The sequence below is a fragment of the Eleginops maclovinus genome, chromosome 2 (assembly GCF_036324505.1).
Source record: "Eleginops maclovinus isolate JMC-PN-2008 ecotype Puerto Natales chromosome 2, JC_Emac_rtc_rv5, whole genome shotgun sequence".
NCBI classification, from domain to species: Eukaryota; Metazoa; Chordata; class Actinopteri; order Perciformes; family Eleginopidae; genus Eleginops; species Eleginops maclovinus.
Window position 1 is genome coordinate 12,505,496 of NC_086350.1, and position 22,517 is coordinate 12,528,012.

At 41.3% G+C, this 22,517-nt stretch overlaps 2 protein-coding genes across 3 annotated transcripts; one reads left to right on the forward strand and one right to left on the reverse strand.

Moving 5' to 3' along the window:
- The first annotated feature begins 1,748 nt into the window (after positions 1 to 1,748).
- Positions 1,749 to 13,156, forward strand: idh2 (isocitrate dehydrogenase (NADP(+)) 2). The gene is made up of 11 exons (XM_063902232.1): positions 1,749 to 2,008; positions 6,150 to 6,241; positions 6,723 to 6,888; positions 7,846 to 8,006; positions 8,779 to 8,922; positions 9,699 to 9,835; positions 10,075 to 10,226; positions 10,396 to 10,508; positions 10,775 to 10,872; positions 10,954 to 11,046; positions 12,754 to 13,156. The coding sequence occupies exons 1-11, from the start codon at positions 1,894 to 1,896 to the stop codon at positions 12,836 to 12,838; spliced, it is 1,356 nt and encodes a 451-aa protein (XP_063758302.1). The 5' UTR covers positions 1,749 to 1,893; the 3' UTR covers positions 12,839 to 13,156.
- Positions 13,157 to 14,735: 1,579 nt separating this feature from the next.
- Positions 14,736 to 20,122, reverse strand: znf710a (zinc finger protein 710a). 2 transcript variants are annotated; one of them, XM_063902219.1, is made up of 5 exons: positions 20,037 to 20,122; positions 16,556 to 18,043; positions 15,638 to 15,829; positions 15,378 to 15,552; positions 14,736 to 14,952 (listed from the first exon to the last, which is right to left on the reverse strand). In XM_063902219.1, the coding sequence occupies exons 1-5, from the start codon at positions 20,079 to 20,081 to the stop codon at positions 14,783 to 14,785; spliced, it is 2,070 nt and encodes a 689-aa protein (XP_063758289.1). In that variant the 5' UTR covers positions 20,082 to 20,122; the 3' UTR covers positions 14,736 to 14,782. The 2 variants fall into 2 exon arrangements, with proteins under 2 accessions (XP_063758289.1, XP_063758281.1); XM_063902211.1 differs by lacking the exon at positions 20,037 to 20,122 and adding an exon at positions 18,644 to 18,894.
- Positions 20,123 to 22,517: the final 2,395 nt, after the last annotated feature.

Genomic DNA, 22,517 nt, shown 5'->3' on the forward strand with positions numbered 1-22,517 from the left:
ATGTTATAAACACAAATTGAGGGCTGTTATATTTTAAATCCAATTCAAGACTTTCCATGTTTGCAGACATTTTTATTTGGTTTTTACACATCTGGCCTTTATAAATACAGGCCCCCAATGCTAAAATGAAAAGTACCTCAGAGGTGACCTGCTGTCTCTTTTACTGGTTCACCACCAGGCCAGTCATGTGACTTCACTGCACACTTTACAATCTCTCCCAGTATGGTAACCTTCCCCTGCTAAAATTAGAGGGGCCCTCTGCTGAGTCTTTTTGGAATGTGAGTGTCCTGTACCAATCCTGCAGATGATAGGGGATCACAACAAATGTCTGTCCTATTTGAATGTTTACTTGTATTACCTTGTGCTTTGCCCTTCCTTTTTGTTCTTACAAAAAAGTGTTGGCAAATACTTATATCGGTTTGAAGTTTCTAAACCAAAGGCACTGTCTATTTGTGGAAACTCTTATGCAATGTTGTACACATAAATTAGTTTCTTAAAATATCGATACATATGTCCAACAAAAATACCCAACAATACACAGGTGCTTGTCGGCCCTTTTGCCTGAAATGTAGCCTACTGGATTTTCAATATTTCATTATATTTGATTCCGTTTTTGCAAATGTTAAATATTTGATCAGTTGAAGAGTAAACATTCATTTTGCATCCTAATAAACTAACTGTTCATTCGCACAATATACTGTATATTGATTATATAGATCTGCTTAATTGAGTTTGTGCGCATTCTTCAGTCTCTTTTAACTTATTAACACATCTATTATCATTCATATTGCCCATTTAAAAAATGTGTTGACTTAGGATATTGGTCTTTGTTCTATGATAACTACATGCTTCTGCATCTATAGGTTAAGGTTATGGGTTATTCTATGTTATAACTTATATTACATAACTGTTAGTACCCAAGAAAATAAGTTATATGTCTGCAGTATAATAACTTCTCTTGAGCTTTGGTATTTCTGTAGACAGTCAAATACACAATGTAGGCCTACACAGCCAGATCTAAATTTAATAATTAATTATATTATTCCTGAAAACACAATTGAGTGCAACAGACATTCAACAAGTTATGTATTATTGCATGTTTTCAAAGAGGCACGTCAGCAGTGAATATCGTCAAATAGTAATTAATTATTATGATTATGATATTAATCATAATCATAATGTTTTCCAAATAGCAATGCATTTTGCCATTGGCAATAAAATGTGCAATAGGGCAATGCAATCATGAATTCCTAGGTTCAAATGATTTTGATCAATGAATGTGTTCATCAAAGCTGGCTAGCTTTAATGACTTTGTATGCTGCAGGGTAGCTCTTGAATGTTACTCCAGGTGTTACTAAAGCCTTATTTTAGTGTTGATTATAACTCACATCATTAATCCCCCCCCCCCCCCCCCCCAAAAAAAAAAAGCAATTAAAGGTAAATGTTCTGGAGTACATAAATGTTCTGGAGTAAAAGTAAATTATTAACCTCTGAATTGTAGTGAAATACAAGTACAGAGTAGCAAAAGATTAAATTACTCAGGTAAACTACAAACCCCTCAAAATTGTACTTAAGAACAATACGTGTGTTAATGTACTTAGTTACTTTACACTAGTCACGGTGACCTTCGCCCGGGGTCATCCTGCTTGAGGAGCTCAGAGTTCACCCTGCTCTTGTCTAGACGAAGGAGAGTTTATCCGCTATTTGCTCTCGGTCCCTCCTCTGACTGTGCGTCTCTGACGTAACAACCATCGTGTCCCGCGGGCAGGGAAAGAAGGGCGGTACTGTTCCTGTTGCCTGCTATATTGCACAGATCCTCGGAGCGTTGTTCCCCTTCTTTTCTCGGAGTTTCTTCGAGCATCAACCTCAGAAAGTGAATTGGGCCAAACAGACATGGCTGGATATCTGAAAGTCCTCAGCTCTCTTTCGAAGTCTGCCGTTGCTTTCTCCAGAAACCCAGCGGTGCTCGCCCCTGCTGCAAACTGCCAGACTTTGCAACAAAGAAACTGTGAGTAGTGAAAGATCACCAGGGTCACCCTAGTCATCTTGATGTTAACTTTGTGTTAAGATGGTCTCTTTTCTTTTAATGTAGCTGGTCGCCTTTCTCGGCATCAACGCCAAACAGCCGTAAACCGAGCTGCGCAGCCATGTTAGCAGACGATGCTGTAAATATTCGTCATTTTTGTTTAAATTTGGGGCAAAGGTGCCCACAAAGGCTTCAACGGTTGTTTAATGCCGGGTAAAAATGCCGTTTGTTTACATAATCCGGAGGCTGACAACGACGAGTTAAGGGCCGAGAAAAGCGACCCAAGCAGCCAGAGAGAGTCGTCTTCGTGTCATCCTAAAGTTTGAACAACAGTTAGACAGCCTTTTAAATGAATGGAACGTTAACGGTTAAAAGTAGTACCATCGCTGTATAGCAACTGTTCTGCAAGTCAACACAATCGTTGTATCGCCGAATGAAAGCAATAAAGTAACATTTGCAATACTAAAACTGGCAACAGATGAATAAAAGGATTCTTCCGTTTATTGGTGCGGACATTTTATTGCTCTTCTCCTCGGGGGTTTAGTGCAGCCATTGTCACGCAAAATGAAGTTCCTACCAGAATGATGAGCAGTTCTTCAGCCATCATGTCATTAGTGCAACACTGAAAAGTTCTGCCAAGGTCAGCTTTGCATACGAGACTCCGCTAAAGAGAGTAATGGCTGCCGAATCTCCGACTGTCCTACATAATGTTTTCCAACAGGGTTACATCCACAGCACAGTAAGCAGGTTTTTATCTGACCCTTGTATTATGAATGTAAAACACTATCTGCTTGTTACTTTCATTGTGGCCATAAATGGTGGCCATGCGGTTATAAGGACAGCAAACCAAATCTGTTGCCTTTTTTGTCTGAGATCTGGAGAAGGATCCAGATTTATCACGTGGGCTATGCGAAATCCTAACAGTTTATACAGCAGGACTTTCTATATCTTTCTATATCACTTATCAACTAGCAACACGGGTGTGTGTTTACACAGCAGCTGGTCAGGTGAAGGGCACTTTGTCTCTGGAGTGTGACTGAATCAAGAGTCATTTGAGCTTTGTAGTGCACCAAGCTGTCAGTGGTGAATGATAGCAGGCCAGTTTGCACAACCAGGAATGTCTCAGGAAGATAAACCTTTTAAACCCCACAGTCCTACCGGTTTCCTGCTATCGGAGGACACGCTTTTGGAAAACACCAGTTTTTTATTTTGTTATTTGTAATTTAGTTTTAATTCAAAAGTCCTGAGCGAATCAGTCTAAGAAAGGTTTGTTTGAGACAGAAACTATTCGTTTATTTTTATAGCTGTCACCAGTTGAATTGTCTTTAATGGAAGCTGTTTGCTACAATAACCGGCCCTTTTAAATGTTACAATGCTCATAAAATTGGCCAACATGCTTTACTTTTTGGCTGTGAGTTTTACAAAGAGAAAGTATAATGCATCGGTTAGTTTCATTTTTTTTTGTGGTGAAGTCTGTGACCTTGCCCGCCGTTACTTCCTATATTTTTTCCAATGCAGTTTAACAGTTCATTAACTGACCTTTTCACAAACGTCTCGCCTGCAGATCGGGTTTAGTCACTTTGTTTACGTATTGGATGCCTATCCTTGGTGTAGGATTAAAACTGAAGGTGTTCAAGGCATGCCTCCCTATGTTGAAAGTTGACCGACATGGACGAAGGTTATTGAGGCCATCTTGTCAAGGAACACATTGTTTTAGATTATATTTGGCCTCCTGCCCCTTATTTATATATAGTATATTGCAGAAGTTATAGTGGAACATCTCCTTTACCAACCTCACAATTTGTTTAACACATTATTTCAAAACACCGTCTGCTACAGGGTATTTAAGTCTGCCTAATACTCAAAAGTTGGCACTGAATCTTAACTTGGATTGTCTTGTTTACTTGGGCTTTCATCAGATGTTTTCTGGTAAAAATTGATTTATTTACACTGCAATTAGTCAACTGTTTGATTCAAAACTACAATTCCTATGCCTAAGAAAAGTACACAGATTGCAATATAGGCTAATACTCAAGTCAAATATATTGCATTGGTCATGGTGCTGAAACCAAGGTATTGCTTTGTGTCCAGTATGAGAACTTGAATGGTACAAAGTCTTTGTCAACATAACGCCCAGACTGAAAGAAGCTGTTGGCGTATTTTCTGCTCTTGTGTTTAGTATTTTGTTTTAATGGACACAGCATGCTAAGCTAAGTATGAAGGTAGGTTCTTGCTTTTATATTTCTGCCACTGACTTCATCTTAAGTGTCTGCTTTAGCGATGCAAGCTTATAATATCCCGTCTGCATGTGCGAATGATGTGGCAGGCGGATCCACATGATTTTTTCTCTGCCTACCCTTCAGCGACCAGTTTGTGATGCATCCGGAATTACATAACCAACTCAGCTCCCTCCTGCCCTCCCCCGTCACTGATGGTGCAGCTGTGTTTCAGCAGATTTAGGTTAGATGAGAAAGGAAATGTGCCAGCCACAGTAGCTGTTAGATTCACCCAGGATGCACTGCAGAACAGACTGAAATGATGTAAACTGTTCCAATAGAAGATGAAAAATGTCTATTATTAATTTACTTCACATCAGTCGCTCCTCGGTCATGCGATGCTGGATTTGTTTGGCTTATAGAATAAGAGTATAGCGATTAGAAAATTGGTTACTGGTTGTGTTTTTTTTTCCACGTTCAACGTATGTGAATGAAAACTAGGGCGGTCACTAATGATTATCTTCACTATTGATTAGTCAGCCAATCCCTTTCTTTGTTTACCATTAGGTTTATGAAAAGGTGAGAAACCTCCACTTAACTTTGTTTAAATTAACCCAAAGTTACACTCTAAAATTACAAATAGTACACACTTATTTTGACTATCATCCAACTTTGATTGATTAGAATTGATCATACAATTATGGGTTATTTGGCAACTTTTCTTGAAAAATGAACAAACCCTTTGTTGACAGAATACATAATAGTTACTTGAAAAAACTCACTCGAACCTGCGACACCAAGCTAATGCTTTTTATTATTTCTATCTGGGTCATGCTATTCTATAAATTAATTGTAACATAGAAGTCATAACTGTCTTTTGAATGAGGTTATTTTCAGAGCTTCATGGACACCATGTATCCACACTCGGCAGGGTTCGTGTATCATATTTGGAGTATGTGAACAGAGCACAGTCTGTTTTGACAGGTGTTACCAGGGCTTCATAATCCCAACAAGATCAAAATGTCCCCTCAAACCGATATGGAATTTTGATATTTTATTAAATATATTTAATATAAGGAATGTTGGTTGTGTAACGATTCCACCAGGCTCCTTTATGTTTACTTGCATTATTCTTGGAAGGATTTGGTAGCAGTGGGAGGGCATTAACTTGGCTGGGAAATCTGAGAGACACTTGATCCTCGGCACATCCCACTGAACTTTTGCTATTCACTCAGTGTCCTGCTGGCGTGACTCTCACACACTGAGCTCAATGAGAGCGGATAGGTAAGAGATACTAATTGACGTTAAACCAACTGAAAATAAAGTTAAGAGACCATTCTCTCTAATGTCAATGTTGGCTTGAATAAACAAGCCAATGAATAGACGATGAAAAAAATACAGGTTAATGTCAGTGGTTTAGTCATGATAAGACCAGGTACAATTATTTAAATGATATAACAACAGTTACAGCAAGCTGATAAGGTTGATACGAAGGAAAGCTAATTGGAAACAATTTGAGTAATTTATTATCAGTCATTGTCAAAACCCCATTGTAATCTAGTGAGTTCTGTACATAGTCAAATTTGAATATTTACTAGGCATTTGGCTTGTGGTCATAAACGAATATCCCCCTGCTTCATAGACGTAACAATAATTTGATTAAATGATATTCTGTAGATACATTGAGAGAGAGAATAATCGTTGCAGTGATTTGTCCTGAGGCACAGAGACTATTGGGCAAATGTAAAGGAAACAGGAAGCAGAAAACTCTGTTCCCCGCCTCTGCAGATATACTCGAAACAGGCTCTAAATCGATCAATCCTGTTTGTTGCTCAGCAGTCTTTGGCCCCTTAAATAAATAAATAAGCATTTTGTTGTGAATTAACTGTTCCATATGTGATTGACAGATGCCGACAAACGCATCAAGGTGTCCCAGCCGGTGGTGGAGATGGACGGAGATGAGATGACCAGGATCATCTGGGAGTTCATCAAAGAGAAGGTGAGGAACTGGTGTAAAGTTAAACACACACACACACACTGTATTTGACTCTCAGAAGATGACGGGCCCCCACGCTGTCTGACTCCTATTTTTATATCACAGACTGACAAGTGGATGTGAGGCGACGTTATATGTATGTATGTATGTATGTATGTATGATGTGCGGGGGGGGGGGCTGGTTTGGAGTTGTTTCATTCAGTCACAGGCTTATTGCCTTTGGAGAGAGCAGATGGCGCTTTTGCTCACAAAAAAACACGGAGAAATCCCTGAATACTTCTCGAGTTGTGTTGTTCCAACTGTGCAAGTGTAATTTATAAATCATATGCAGACTCAAAATGACACACACAGTTTTTATACATCCGCAGGCACTACTTAAATTGAATGTTATTTGATGTAATCTCTTAAACTGATCTATAAAGTTCACACAACATTGACGCTTCTGTAGTGAAATGCTAAATCTTGTTTCTGTTGCATCTTTCAGCTCATCCTGACCAATGTTGATGTTGAGCTAAAGTATTATGACCTGGGTCTGCCGTACCGTGACCAGACTGACGATCAGGTCACCATCGACTCTGCCCTGGCCACTTTGAAGTACAATGTGGCTGTTAAATGTGCCACCATCACCCCCGACGAGGCCAGAGTGGAAGGTATGTAAATAGTGTTTCATAGCCTACGTGCATTTCTCTATGGAAACAGAGGGTTGTTGCTGTCACACAGTAACACCCCACAACTCATAAGAGTCTGCAATTAAGTATTAGGAGCAGTCTACTTTCAGAGCAGTTTAGCATTTACTTGTACTATTACCTCGCAGCCTTGATTATTTTGTTATCTCTGATTTTTACAAGCTATGTTTATAAACATTATAATGGCTGAACTTTAATAAAGTTTTTGTTGAGATACCCATTGGAAGATTTTCACAGCAGAGAAAATGCAAGATATTTACTACACTATGTACACATTTTGGAAATTGGAAACAACTCTGATTTCGATTAAGACTCTGTAGGCCTATAGATTGAAAGCAATATAAAAGGTGCAGTCGGGAGGTTCTCTTGGGTGCGACACAGGGCTAATCTGAACTGTTTATTATCTTTTTAAAAGATAAAGTAAGGCATGATGATGGCTAAAAGTCTGGCTTAGATTAGCTGTTTCTTTAACCTTCTCTATAGCTGTTGTGCATTTTATTTTTTACAATATTTACATTTCTTTTTAGATCAGGGGGTCCCAAAGTCTAACTCAATTTTTTAATTTTGCAGAGATGTTTTAGTCAAATGTCCATTATCCTCACCTGTTTCCAATCAACACTTTTTGAGAATGCTACATTTGTAATTGGCAATGTTAAATTGAAAAGTTATCAAAAGCATTTACTGGCAGTGAACATGACTACTAGAGCCACAGCATCAATATATAAAATATATCAGCTGATCAATGGCAAGAAAGTGAACTGCAGAAAAGCCAAGGACATGTTTTGAACCAGTGTCACCGTTCTATAGTTTTATTAGATGCACAACATCCAGCCCAATACATTTAATGCATGCAATTGTTAGGAAAACTGTCAACAATAAAGCTATCGTTCTCAAAAATTCATTTCTGTGTTTTTAATTTAGAGTTCAGCCTGAAGAAGATGTGGAAGAGCCCTAACGGTACCATCAGGAACATCCTGGGCGGCACCGTCTTCCGTGAGCCAATCATCTGCAAGAACATTCCCAGGCTGGTTCCAGGCTGGACGCAGCCAATCACCATTGGCAGACACGCCTTCGGTGATCAGGTGAGTCTTCTCTTAAAGGTCTCCTATTATGCTCTTTTATGGCGTATATTATAGGTCTCAAATATACAAAAAAACATGTCTCTGACGTGTTTTACTCAAAATACCACACAGATCATGCATTTTAGCATGTCCGCTATCCTTCTGTTTCAGCCCCGTTTTCGAAAGTGCTGATTCTGTGACCTTGCCTTTCATGCAAATGAGCTGAAGCATGCAGCTCTCTGTCTGAAGAGAAAAGTTTCTCTCGGAGATACTCAGCTAAACGCTGCTGTGATTAAACGCCATATGATGTTCCAAACCACATCAAGCATTATTTCTGAAACACTCTCAGTGTTTACCACTAGAACAGAGACATTATATGTACTTTTTTAAAATATATATACAAAACAACTGTTAAGTCCCTCCTGTAGACATCCTGCTGAACACACAGAGATGCTGCCGGGGGCGGGGGGGGGGGATTCAGATCGCGACTGTATATTGCAGGCGATAAGTTGGGACGTGTCACTTGGGTGGGATGTTGTCAGGGGTCTAATGTAAAGCCAGCCCACATTTCTGATATGACCTCATATCGGCAGCAAATCTGATCTGGTTTGTACCCCCGACACAAATCTATGTATGAAAGACAGCAAAAAGTGCATTTTGCATAATAGGGGACCTTTAATGCTGAAATGACTGTCAGTTTACAGTCAACGGTTCTCTCGCCTCTTGTGCCCAAAACAACAACAACAAAATTTCAGCATTGATGTAAAGTTTTTGTACTTCCTTTCTTCTACAGTACAGAGCAACCGACTTTGTTGTGGACCAACCAGGAAAATTCAAGATGATCTTCACACCCTCTGATGGGAGTGCAGGCAAGGAGTGGGAGGTTTATGACTTCCCTGCTGGTGGCTGTGGAATGGGCATGTACAACACTGATGAGGTGAGTGTGCGCTTTTGGTAGGGCTGACGTACTGTCGACAAATTATTTTAAAAACGGGCTGCAACTATACTATGTTTTTACTACCCCATTGCATCATTAGCCCCAAGTCAATTTCTGCCTGCTGATGAATTAAACTGGTCAGAAAAGAAATATTAAACCCCCTTAAGCAGTTGGGCACAGATTTAGTATTGACTGTTACTGTGTTGTACGAACAACTCAAAATAAACTAGAGTTCCCAATGTAATCAAAGAACATGGAAACCCGCTGTTACAATGTCATTTCTCAATGAGTGTCATTTTTAGAGAGCTCTATGGTACAGAAAAAGCTCTTTAATGGAATGTATTACATAGGAAATATACTTAGCTTTACAACTTTTCAATTCTAAAACACAGAATTTGAGTCAGAAATGGTGAGGGATGATTTTGTTGTTTTGTTGCAATAGAATTTGTTATATTTACTGTGACAAATACCCCAGAAATACAAAATAAAAATGGTTTTACATCTTTAAAATCTGTAACTCTTCATGCTTAAAGAAAACTGCTGTTATATTCTGCCTAAGGCCTTCAGTAGAATTGTCTTTGCAGCAGAAAACTCTCTTTTCAACCGGCTTTGCTACTGTTTGGTTTGCCTTCACCAGCACAGGTCTGTTTGATTTAACAACATGAGAGGTCATAGTAGATGACTTTCAACTTGTGAAGGGGAAGGTTGTTGACCTCTGTACTGCTGATAAAATGCTCCAGAAGTCATGAGCTGTTTGTATTTCTTTCCCCCAACAGTCTATCACTGGCTTTGCTCACAGCTGCTTCCAGTACGCCATCGGCAAGAAGTGGCCCCTGTACATGAGCACAAAGAACACCATTCTTAAAGCCTATGATGGCAGATTTAAAGACATCTTCGAGGATATCTACGTAAAGTAAGTGTCTTCTGTTCTTTATTCACAAATATACATTTCTAAGATATTTGTTAAACTACCTGTTTGCGTTTCATTGCTAATTGGAGAGCAGTTAACATTCTAACAAACATTACTTTTTATTGTTTACAAATTGATTGAAAGAATAGGAAGTACAGAATTATAGAAAAAGCTACAACTGTAATATTTTAAATGAAGATAAAAAGAGAGTTGGTTGAATATGACGTTTTTGCTTCCTTCAGGCACTACAAGCCAGATTTCGATAAGCTGAAGATCTGGTATGAGCACAGACTCATTGATGATATGGTTGCCCAAGTGCTGAAGTCCTCTGGAGCCTTCGTGTGGGCCTGCAAGAACTACGATGGAGATGTTCAGTCCGATATCATCGCACAGGGTGAGATATTTGCAACATGACTACTGCTCTCTGGGGAAATCCTGGGAACTTTTTAATTGAATAAATACTAAAACCTTTCAGCACTTGATATGCTTGACAGTTTTCTTTTAAGAAAACGTGGTTTCCATTAAATAAGGCTTTGTGGATTTTTCCTTTCTTTCTGTTCTAGGTTATGGCTCTCTGGGATTGATGACCTCAGTCCTTGTGTGCCCTGATGGTAAGACAATCGAGGCTGAGGCCGCCCATGGCACTGTGACCAGGCACTACCGCGAGCACCAGAAGGTAACCAGTCATCATTATCAACCTCATGGCTCTCTGTATACAAAACATTCGAATTTGAAAATGAAAGGGAAAAATGTGTGAGCTAAATCAAGGCTATGCAAACAGACACTGTAATCTGTGGGGTTATACTGCCATCATGTGGTGAAAACTGTTAACGTGCTTTCGTTACCCCATAGTTAATAAATACATTCATGACAATCAGAAACAACATCCTAGTACTGTGTAGTAGTTAAAACTCTTAACATTATCTTCAACTTTACTTTCAGGGAAAGCCCACCAGCACCAATCCAATTGCCAGCATTTTTGCCTGGACAAGAGGCCTGGAACACCGCGGCAAGCTTGATAACAACCCCGACCTGATCAAGTAAGAGATGTTGTTGTCTTTGATTGAATCATACTTCCCATGGGATAAAACATCTTCTAAATGTCTTTGTTTTTTCTGCAGGTTCGCCCAGACCCTGGAGAAGGTTTGTGTCGATACTGTTGAGAGTGGCGCAATGACCAAGGACCTCGCAGGCTGCATCCACGGCCTGCCCAAGTAAGTTTACGTTGTGTTGTGATGCTCAGAGCTACATCCACAACTACATTTAGAATGCTTATACCTACAGGAAATGAAGATATACATTTGTCTTGACGCAAACAAACCCATGACGTGTTTAAATGGTGTCGTCAGTGATTCAAATATTTGTGTCTGAACTACAACAAACCAAAGGAGGACCTTTATGGTTGCATAAGCATGTTTTTCCAGGCGAGGCTTCTGAAGGTGTGAGGAAGGGTTCGGCCCCAGAGGGCTCTAAAAATAAGGAACTGAGAGCTCTTTATCTATGGGACTTCACCCCTAAGATATGTAGAACAAAAGGTGCAACTTTTATTCCTTTTTGCTAAGGACATTTTTCTTTCTTTAGGATGGGGTACGGTTTGTACATTCAAGTGTTTTATGTAATACATGAGGGGGAAATAAGATGCATAGCCGAGCTAATTATTAATAGTTCATTGACAAGAAATGATCATGATTATCAGAATCAGAAATTCTTTATCCGTCCCACAGCTGGAACATTTATATTGTTACTATTAAGTCAGTGCAAATAAGACAAACTAAAAGTGATCAATCAGTCATTAAAGTATTTTATAAAGCTATTAGCTACATTTTAGTAAGACATTGACTCCAAAACATTTTCAATGGCCATAAAATACAAGAAAATGGTCCGCTCTTTAATCAATCATACTAAACTTCATTAGTTGGTGACCTATTTTGAATTATGTTCCCATTAATTCCATGGAGAATATTTTGTTATGGGACATTAAGCCTATAATGGCATCCAAAAATGAATGTTTGAGGATTTCCTTCTTTTATCTTTGACTGCAATAATTCCCTTTTTTATTAAACCACCTCTATCCATCTGAAAGATTGACACATGAACTGCCAGCATGAGTGAGAAGTCAGGAACTTGAAACCTCATACCATACATTCCCTCAGCTTAAGTTTATCTGTAAGAGCTTCAGCAGGTATTATTTTTTGTACAGGATATGTTATATAGCAGGATATCTTTAAAAACTAAAACAAATATTTAAGATCCAGTTTATTTTAGAGCATTCATAACATTGTGAAATATTAATTCAGGTTGCATTTTTGCTCATTCCTAATGAATGATGAAGAACAAGCTGCACGTGTATTGCATAATTTTCCATCTAGATCCAGGTAGGGATGAAAGATTTACTACTGTTTAAAGTGATTTTATCGAAACCCTTACTTGAGGGTTTCACAGCCCTGGTGGAGGAATGTGCAGTATTGTTGACTCACTCCTGCACACGGTCGGTAGTTGTATTACATCCTAGTTTGAACCCATCTTGACTTTTTCTTTCGTGCATTTATCATTCATGAGCCACTGCAGCTCACATATCTGCTAATGATTCAGGGTAATTTTTCTCAATAAAGAGTTGTATACCCAGCAAACTACAGACGCGCAAAAAGAAAGGAGGACACCAGTCATCTTTACTTTTATTGAATATTACAGTGGTTGTTTATTACCAAGCAAAGTCTGCCTTACGTTGCTAATATCTTGCATCGGGCATATTCTAATGTTTACATTTTTATAATAATGATGATGATGATAGAATTAACCTAAGAAGAATAGTAATAATAATAAAGATAATAAAGGTTATAGTTTTATTGCTACAGTATTTTCTCTTTTTTCCTGAAGTTTGTTACTGATTTTCTGATGTGCTTTCTGTCTTGCCTTTTCAGTGTCAAGCTCAACGAGCACTACATCAATACCACAGACTTCCTCGACGCCATTAAGACAAATCTGGACAAAGCCCTCGGCAAGTAAAAAGGACTTGATGGAATATAGTTAGTTTGGAGATGGCAATGCCACTCATCGGTTTTGTACCTCATTTTTAACTTAAAGGTCAATAGATACACTCGCATTTTGTTCTGAAGGAAACAAGTACTGTCTTTAGTGTTGTATTAGGTTATAAATAGCTGAGAACTGTGCTTCCACCTGATGCCTCCCTAACTATCTGTCCAACTATTCGCAAGGTTTTATTTTTGTTATGTGAAGTACTGTATTCAATATTGTGTAATGCCTTGAGCAGGACTGAAGACTTGATCAAACATATTTGCCAATAAAACCCTGTGTTTGACCCACTATTGGTCTTTGTTTTGTCTGAAAGAAAATCAATATCAGCAATTTAAAGGTAAATAAATTTATTATTTTACAGTATTGTCTGGTGCACAACATTGTACATACATTTCTATCAACATTATCTCCACACTGATGTCTAATACAGAAAGCCATTTAAGCTGAACATCTTCCCTTTTTAATATCATCACTAAAACTGTGATGGAATGAACACCGAAGCTGAAAAACTCACAAAATTGAGCATTTTTATTTTAAATGCGCTATATCAACATCGCAAATGGATACCTTGTTTTTGCAGTTTGAAAAGCTAAGCACTGGGAAACTGAATATATTGAGCATTTCCCAAATCATTTTCCACAAGGTCCGTGGCCCTGTCACATGTTGGGAGGTTGTCGTTCATCACTTGAGACCAGTGTACAGCATGATGGATGGCATGCTCTTGCAGACACACTGGGGCACTTAATATTTGTGTCTTGAGTTTTTTTTTTTGGGGACACGTCTTGTTGAGATTCATCCATAAAGAAAAACAGAACTGCAATATGAATGCAGGGTTTGCATTGCCTTTGAGAAATGCTGCAGTCCTGTCTCGTGAATGGGGGAAATGGTGTGGTTTGTTGAGAAAGAAGCTGTACCACAGTCTTTTCTCTGTGATAATCTTTTGAGGAGATCTACAGATGGGTGGGGGGGGGGGGGGGTGAATGTAATTTCATGAGGTCTACGATTGGACCCCAAGAAATCCAATGTCCCTGCTCAACACAACAGCAACGAAAACAGACCTGGTCTCCGAAGCTGCAAGATTTGATGTGGTTCTTTGGTAAAGGGGTCCTACCGTTGAAAAAGGTATTTAGATTTTGTTTTCATTAGCGTCTTAAAACATTCCACAGAAACAATTACATTCATAGACTAGAGATCAATACAGGTTGATGGTTGTTAATGCAGAAACCTAAAAAGTCGACACGTGTTCTTTAGTGCAACGCACTGATCACAGTACCAGCCAACGTACAAGAGGACTGATGCATTTTGTACAATAATATACAATAAAACACAGATTGCAATTCCAATCGAATCATCTTCTGCAGACTTAATTAAATGTATCACAGTATGAATCAAAGTGAATCATTAACCTCTGCAACTTGATAAGCTTTGGCAAGTGAATTGAATTGTTCCCTTCTTTACCCCTTCATATTAGTTTACCCCAGCAGACTGAGAGACACCGGGATTGTCTGAATGAGTAAGTACAGTAAAACATCACCAAGCTTTTAGCTAAAAATGTGCTTTTTATATTTGGCTCAGATGATGATCCTGGTTTTAAGCAGCTGACAACATCTATGTTTTTAATATATTCATTTTTTTACCTAAAGGCTCCTGTTTAAGACGGTCCTTTTTGCTCAGATATAATATAGTCATTCAGTAGATTTCTTGTGTTTTTAGAGATGAAAAATATGTTATAACGTAAAAAGTATACATTTCCAAATGTAGCATAACAAATGATTCCAGTGCATACGAATGTGCAGTTTGCTGGGTTTCCTCACATCTTTGAAGAACAACCCGAGCACTGTCTTTAAAAGCAGAAAAAACAACTCTGTTTTCATGAGTTCACACTTATATTTAATTTGGGGTCATTTCAATTATTCATGCAGAGCTGAAACGCCCTGCACCCTTCCCATAGGTGCTGTAGTACTCAATTTGAGATAGTTTGGCAATGTCTGGTGTGTTGTTGTTGTTAGCTCTGTTTTCTCGCTCGCTGAATTCAAAGCTCTCCTCTTCGTAGTCCTCCTGGCTTTCTACTTCTTGTGGGGGCTCTGATGAAGGAAGCAAATACACATATGATGCAACACGGTCCTCAGTAATACACACATTCAGAGGTCTTCCTAAGACACATGGTCTCATTGAGGACAGCCAGTAGATTTCCTCCCCGCCACTGCCTCAGTATCAGTCTTTACTGATAGAGACAGGCATGTCTAATCCAGGCACTGCTATATTTACTAAACACACAGGGAGGAAGTGACAGAGAAACATCAAAACACTTGGCCACTAGATTTCAGTACATGCTGAGTCAAAGTGCATTAGGGGCAGACTGAGTGACTAATGCAACATGAAGCCCACAGAGCAGCCCCACTTGGAAATTTGCCACTCATAACCCATCAACAAATTCAAATGTCATTGAGGAGTTTCATTTCTTTCAAAGCAGAGGGTGTAATTAAGGATAATCAATGGAGATTCTCACCATGGCTGTCTATTGAAGTGTCCATGATGCCGTGTTTGACCTTCATGTGTCGGCTGAGGTTGCCCTTCAGGTTGAACTTGCTGGTGCAGTAAGGGCACTTGAAGGGCTTGCTGCCAGCGTGAAGGTGCATGTGGCCGAGGAGGTTGTACATTCTGTTGAAAGACTTTCCGCACACCTGAGAAACAACAGCGCAATAGTCAGTAAACCTCCCTGATCAAACACAATTCTTTCTTTAAGTAAAACCTTTCTACTTCACTCACCTTGCATTTAAAAGGCTTGACTGGCAGGTGGACGATCATGTGCGTTTTTAGGGTCTGCTTCTGGACAAAAGTCTTGAAGCAGACGTGACACTGGAAGGGCCTGACACTGGCATGGATCAACATGTGTCTCTTTAGGTTGGCAGACAGTGTGAACTCTCGAGAGCAGACTTCACACTTGAATTCTTTCATACCCTGTGGGAACAAAAAGTGTTTGTACCTTTTTAATTAATTTACCTAATATATTGTGTAAAGGAAAATAAAGAATGAGTCATAGGGAGAAAACATAAGGAGCATTTGCATTCTGGCTTTTGTTCCAACGCATGTAAATCACATTAGCCCCACCAAGTGTTGAAAGACGGAGTGGAAAAATTAAAAAAAGAATGGAAAGTAAAAACTTTCTTCCCAACATTTATTATTTAACTTTCATTTTAATATTGAGCAAAAGCAAATGGCATGGAAATATATTTGTTGTTCCCCCTATAGAATAAAACAGACTTTGTAATGAAATGGAGAGAAAGACCAGGGTGATTCATCAGAGACAAAGGGAAGCAGCTCTGCAAACTACACACAACACAAAACACATGCAAGTGGGGGGTTGAGCCAAACAAAAAAACTAAGGCCTTTGAAGGCTATGTTTACAAAGCAACTGGTTTTAGAGGAAAGGCTGTGGCGCAAGTGTGCAATTTAACCTCCCGTTTTCCTATGAGGATTCACACATAGGGCTGTGATTGAGTGAGGCTTAATGTACTTGCCTTAATACCATAGTTGTTTATGTCTTTATAATGACATTAAAATACATTTTGTATGTGCACTGGAATGCTGCTAGGTATTCAGATTTTTTTAACACATACCCTGGTTGACAAAGGCACCTTTTTTTCATTTCAGTACCTTAAGTGTGAGGGTGTGCGATGCTATTACCTTGTGAGTGAGAGCGTGTTGTCGGAGATGGTGGATCTGGACAAACTCCATGCCGCACTCGGGGCAAACGTAGGGTCGAACGTTCTGGTGCTTCATCAAGTGGTTCTGCAGCTGGCTGCGGTAAGCGAAGGACTTGTTGCACTCGGTGCACTGGTACGTGGTGGGGCCCTGGTGGCTGGCAAGGTGGCGCTTCAGGTGCGCGTAGGTGGGAAACTCGAGACCACACTGGGTGCAAACATGGCACTGACCGTTCTCGTGTTTGTTCTCGTGGGTCCTCAGCTCGCTGGGGTAAGCGAAGCCTCGGCCACAAAAGCGGCAGCTGTAGGGCTTTACATCAGAATGCTGAAGCATGTGCCTCTTCAGGTGGCTGGTCTGTGTGAAGGCCTTCTCACAAACTGTGCACTTGTGAGGTCTGGTCCCCTGGTGGGTGAGCAGGTGAGTCTGGAGGTGGCTCGGCTGTTTGAAGAGCTTTCCACAGTGTAGACATTCATGGGGCTTTATTCCATTATGGCCAAGAATATGAGTGACTAGGTTATATTTGGATGTGTAAGACTTCTCACACATGCGGCACTTCCAGCGTTTCAGACCCTCTCCCACATCTACGCAGTAAGACTCATCGATTTGCACGTTGATGTCCAGCCGGTCGATCTGCATTCGCCTGGCGAGGCCCTCTGGGTCGGACCACAGCATGGCCTGGCCGTTGTCCTCATACTCTCCTGGAAGGGCCATGTCCGCGGACTCGTATGCCACCTCATTGGACTCATAATAGCGTCCCTCTACAGGACTGCCAGTGTCACCACTAGTCTTGAGGTTAAGTGCCTCTTCTTCCTCTTCCTCCACCACCAACTCCTCTTCCTTCCTCTCTCTTTCTCTACCAGTGTTTTCTTCTTCTTCTTCTTCCTGTTCTGGCCGTTCTTCTGTTTGTGGCCTGGGTGTATCTCTTACACATGACCGACAGTCTCCGCAGGCTTGCTCCTGTTTTAAAGAAGCTTGTTGGGTGACTGGTTCCTCAGAATTGCCAGGACTTTGCCTGCTGTTCATGTGAATACAGGAAGGATGGGTGTCAGAGTCAAGCCGTTCACCTTTAACCTGAGCCTGTGGACTTGCTACTTTGTGTGGGTGACCCTCCTCACTCCTGGGCCTCTTGGTCCTCCCACGGGGCCCGGGCCGTCTTCTCTCACTGTAGTGCGGCTGGGGCTCCCTCTCCCCAGCAGGCTCAGCCAGGTAGTCCCCGTTGGCCCCTATTAGCTGATCTGCGTACTCGTACTCCATTGTCTCAGGTTGAGGAGGGGGACACTCTCTGGGCTCCCCTGTGTAAAAGCCATTAGGAGCAATAGTGGCCCCAAAGATTTCATTCTGGGAGATGAGGCCCAGAACGGCTGCCTGAGCCAGAGATAGCACCACCACAGGCTCCGTCTGCGTGCCCACATCCATGTGGCCCTCAGTCATCTTAGGGTAGGTCCGCACCAAGCGACTACTCTCCTCCTCCTGAAAGGAAACACATGAACAGAAAGGTTTTTGAAAATGATCTTGGAGAAATAATGTCCCAGTATGTTTTGTTTTTATTCAGTTGCTACGAACCCTGCCTTACACAATGTTTCTTTATATAACCTAATTTCCCCCATGCTGCTTCATGATATTGGGAACTTTCCTTTTAACACAAACAAAAAGTTTTAATGTTGCGAGAATATTGAAATGATTGTCCTATTATTTATTGTTTAAAAATCCAGACTGACTGCAGAAGCTTTATTTATTTATTTAAATCTTCCTCTCCTAAGACTCCTAAGAAGAAGATAATGTTTTTTCAGCCGCATTCGTACCATGCCTTGTTTCTTTGCTCTAAATCCACAGAACATTTGATTGAAGAGATAAGGCAGATATGTGTTAGCACCCTGCTTCCTTCCTTGACAGGCTTTAGAATAATAAGAACACAACAAGGGATGCAGGTCCAGCCAGGAAGTAGACTTCCGTGGACTGTCCTCAGCACTTCCTGTGGGGTCCCGAGGCAGCCGGGCTGACCAAAGTCAGCTCATCGTGGTGCTATCTGTCCCATTCATGAGGAGCAAAGTGGCTCAGCTTCACACTCACCGTAGCCGACTTCATATGCCTGCCACACCGGGCTTCGTTAACAAGATGATATATGCCGCCAGGCTGTCTCATATCCATAACAGACATTCGATTGAGCTTCGAGCTCACTCCATATTCCAGACCGATGCATAAGACTCGCTAACATAATTGTATGGTTCGGAAGTGTTTCAGACACACATGCACTTGTTTACCCAACTAAAAGCGGAACAGTTAAACTATGAGGAAGAAATTGTGCTACAACCTGTCTGGCTGTTTGTGGTAAAGGAGAAGGAAATATTGTAGTCCACTTGTTCAGGTTATTCCTTAGCATGGATCTGAGCTGTAGGAAATATATAGAGAGAACCTCTCTGACCCTTACTTTCTTTCAGACTACACCCTGGTCTTCACTCTTTGCAAAAGGCACCAGCACAAACTGCTTCCTTTTTCTGACACAATACTGAGAGAAAGAGTGGATGGAGAAAAGAGAAAAAGAAGAGGAGATAGAGCAGAAATAAAGGTGTGTGTGTGTGTGTGTGTGTGTGTGTGTGTGTGTGTGTGTGTGTTGGGAGAGGAGAGTAGACCTGGATGCCCTGATAACAACGTCATTTATAATTACTGCTTTTAAAGTAGTCAGACAGAGACAGACTGTGTGTTTGTGAGAAAGAAAAGGAAAGAGACTGGGTGTGTATTTGAAAGCATGTGTGTGAGAGAGAAAAGAGAGGGAGGGAGGTATAGAGAGAAGGAGAAAGAGCTGTGGGCGGGGGAGGAGTGGAGGGAGGGAGACAGAGAGAGAAATGAGATGGAGGGGCTGAAAGATAAAGAAAGAGGGGAGGAGAGGGAGGGGAGGGAAGGGGAAGGAGAGATTGAGTGAGCATGTGAGAGGAGGGAAGAGAGAAAGGAAAAGGAGAGGGAGGGGGTGTGCCGGGAGGGTGGTGGAGGGGGGGCAGAGAAAGACAGAAAGACAGAGTGACTGAGTGAGTGAGTGAGAGAGAAAGAGGGGAAGGAGGGAGGGAGGGAAGGAGTGGAAGCCGGAGATAGAAGAAAAAGCACAGCAAAATGAAAGGCTGACAAAATGAAAGAAAAAAGAGACAAATGACATGGAGAGAGAAAAAGGTAGTAATTGCAAGAGTCCGTACTTTCACATTTAAAGTTGCATCTGAGAGACACCTAAGGACAAACAATTAGAGCAGCGGCAGAAGACGTGCGGCAGAAATAAGAAACACAACTCTTATCTCTTTTTGGAAAGATGTTCCCACTGCAGCACTTATATGAATGTTAAAAGTAATCTCACTTCCCCTCACTCACTCGCAACCAGATAAATGTGTGTAAATAGCTAACTAACAAAACTGCCAGCAAGTAACCACTAACCCCGCCGAACCATTAGCAGCAACACATCTTTAGGTTACAAACTCACCACATTGTTCCTGGAGTGATGTTTGAGGTGTTTCAGGGATCTCATCCTTCAGGAGAAATGAGTGGAGTAAAAAAATCCTCCTCCTATTTATATCTGTGGGAGAGTGGGGCGGTCCCACGGCTCATCCTCCTCCTACTGTTGCTGTTATCAGAACTGACTGTGCCTGCCCCCCCCTCCACCAGCCCTCCGTCTCCCCCATACACACACACAGCATCTCCCCATTTCTTTCTCTTCCTCCCACCCTCTCCTTCCCATCTCACTTCTCTTTCTCTCCTCTTTTCTCTTATAAACACACACACACACACACACACACACACACACACACACACACACACACACACACACACACACACACACACACACACACACACACACACACACACACACACACACACACACACATCTTATCTCCCTTTCTCACTACATACAATTCAGCATGACCCTTCAACACACATTTCTCTTGAAGGCGCACAGAGACACAAGCTCTATCTTTTCTTGATCACACTTTATACTTTGCATTTCCTTTTTTCTACGAGCGTGTGCTCAAACGCACAAACAGTTATAAAAATCTAATCAGTAGTTTCTCGCTGTGCATGCAGACAGATATATGAGAATTTACGCACGCACAAACATGTTTATATATATATGTATGTATGCAGGCACACATAGAGGCACGTACACACTTTCACAACACACATAAACACTAAGAGAGACTATGGGTGGAGGTGCGTTTGTCAGCAGCACTACAGTCTGACAGATAATGTCGGAAAAATGCTAGAATTGTAACTTTCTTGAGACCGTGTAGTTAGCTGCCATTATTTCTTGATTCAAACTAATTAACTATTGAGACAGCCTGAAGTATACTGTCTGAGAAATTCAAAAGAATAGGAAAAAAAAATGAGTGACAAAAGAAAAGAGAAGGAGAAAGAAAGGAGAGAAAAGCAGTTAGGAGAGAGGGAGGGAGGGAGACAGACGTGGGGGAGAAAGAATAAGGAAGAAAGAAGCAGAGGGAGGGGGAGTGAAGCTGAGTGGAGGAAGAGGTGGAGGAGGAGGAGGAGGAGGGGGGTATGGGTGGGGGGGTTGAGAGACAGAAAGAAAAAGGGAAAGAGGAAAGAGAGCCGGGGTGGGGGAGGGAAGAAGAGAATGCAGCAAAAAGGAGGAAGAAGGGAAAGGAGAGACGGGGGAGGGTGGTGGAGGGGGGGGGTGGCTGAGGCATAAGAAAGGATGTGGCAAAAGAAAGAGAAAGAAAGAATAAAAGAGAGAGAAAAGAAAGAGCAGGGGAGGGGGCTGGTGGAGAGGGGGGGGCTGGTTGGGGATGGGAAGAGAGATAGAGGGAGGTTTGAAAGAAAATGCAGTGAAAAGAAAGAAGAGAAAAAGAGAAGAAAAAAAGGGGGGATGGTGGAGTGTGAAAATAAAAAAGAAGAGTCCATCAGCAAGAGAAAAGAGAAAAAGGAAGGGGGGTGCAGAATGAAGAAGAGGTGGAGAAGGGAGGGGGGTGAGAGCAAAGGGAATGAAGAGAGGAAAGGAGATAGAGAGACGGAGAGAGTGAGGAAAAGGAAAAACAGCAAGGGAAGACATTAACTATTGAACTTCCAGATTTCTTTCAGCCTGTGTTGAGAAACAGTGCGGCAGAGTACCTGCGGGCTAAGTACAGGTTGTGTGCTTAAGTACTGAAGATAATCCCGATAATTAGACAGGTATTATTTTGTACCACAGCCCACCTTACTATTTTAACTAGTAAACATGGGGAAAATGTGTGGGGAAAAATAAAAAAAGTGTATTTGAGGAATGAGTGTATAGGTGCAGGCAAGCGCGACAAACACTGTGTGGACACATGCCAATTGTGACTGTAAGGCTGAGGACTGTGCATAAACATTTCCTACTAAATAACAGGAAAGGGCAAACCTTGAAAACCTTGATCAATCATCAGCGGCTGGGAGTGCTGCGAGAATGAGAAAGATAGAGAGAAAGGGGAGCGGAGAGGGGGGAGGAGGAGGGAGAGATAGGGAATGAGAGTGAGCGTGAGGGAGGGGAGGGAGAGAGAAAAGAGAAAGATTGAGTGAGGGTGTGAGTGAGGGGGAGAGATAGCAGGAAGTCGAGGGAGAGAATGGGAGAGAAAATAGAAGGAGAGCAAGGGAAGAAACAAAGAGATAAGAGGCTGAAAGACAAAGAACCCACATGGAAGAAACAACAAGGGACACGTACATAAAACAACACAGAACTAGCCTATGGGGAAAATGAAAAAGACACAGACAACAAAAGTTTGGGGAAGAAATACACTGGCTCCTTTCCAGGCCTGAATCTTCATAACAGCAAAAACCTGCTCGCTTGTCCATCTACTTTGGGTACATTTCACGGTGTGTAGGGGGGGCGCATGGAAAACTAATAGCGGGAAAGGCTACGGTGGATTAGGAGCGTTAAATGTCACCTCTTAGGTTATACAGGTACCTAAGAGCATAGAGAAAGAGCGTAAAAGGGAAG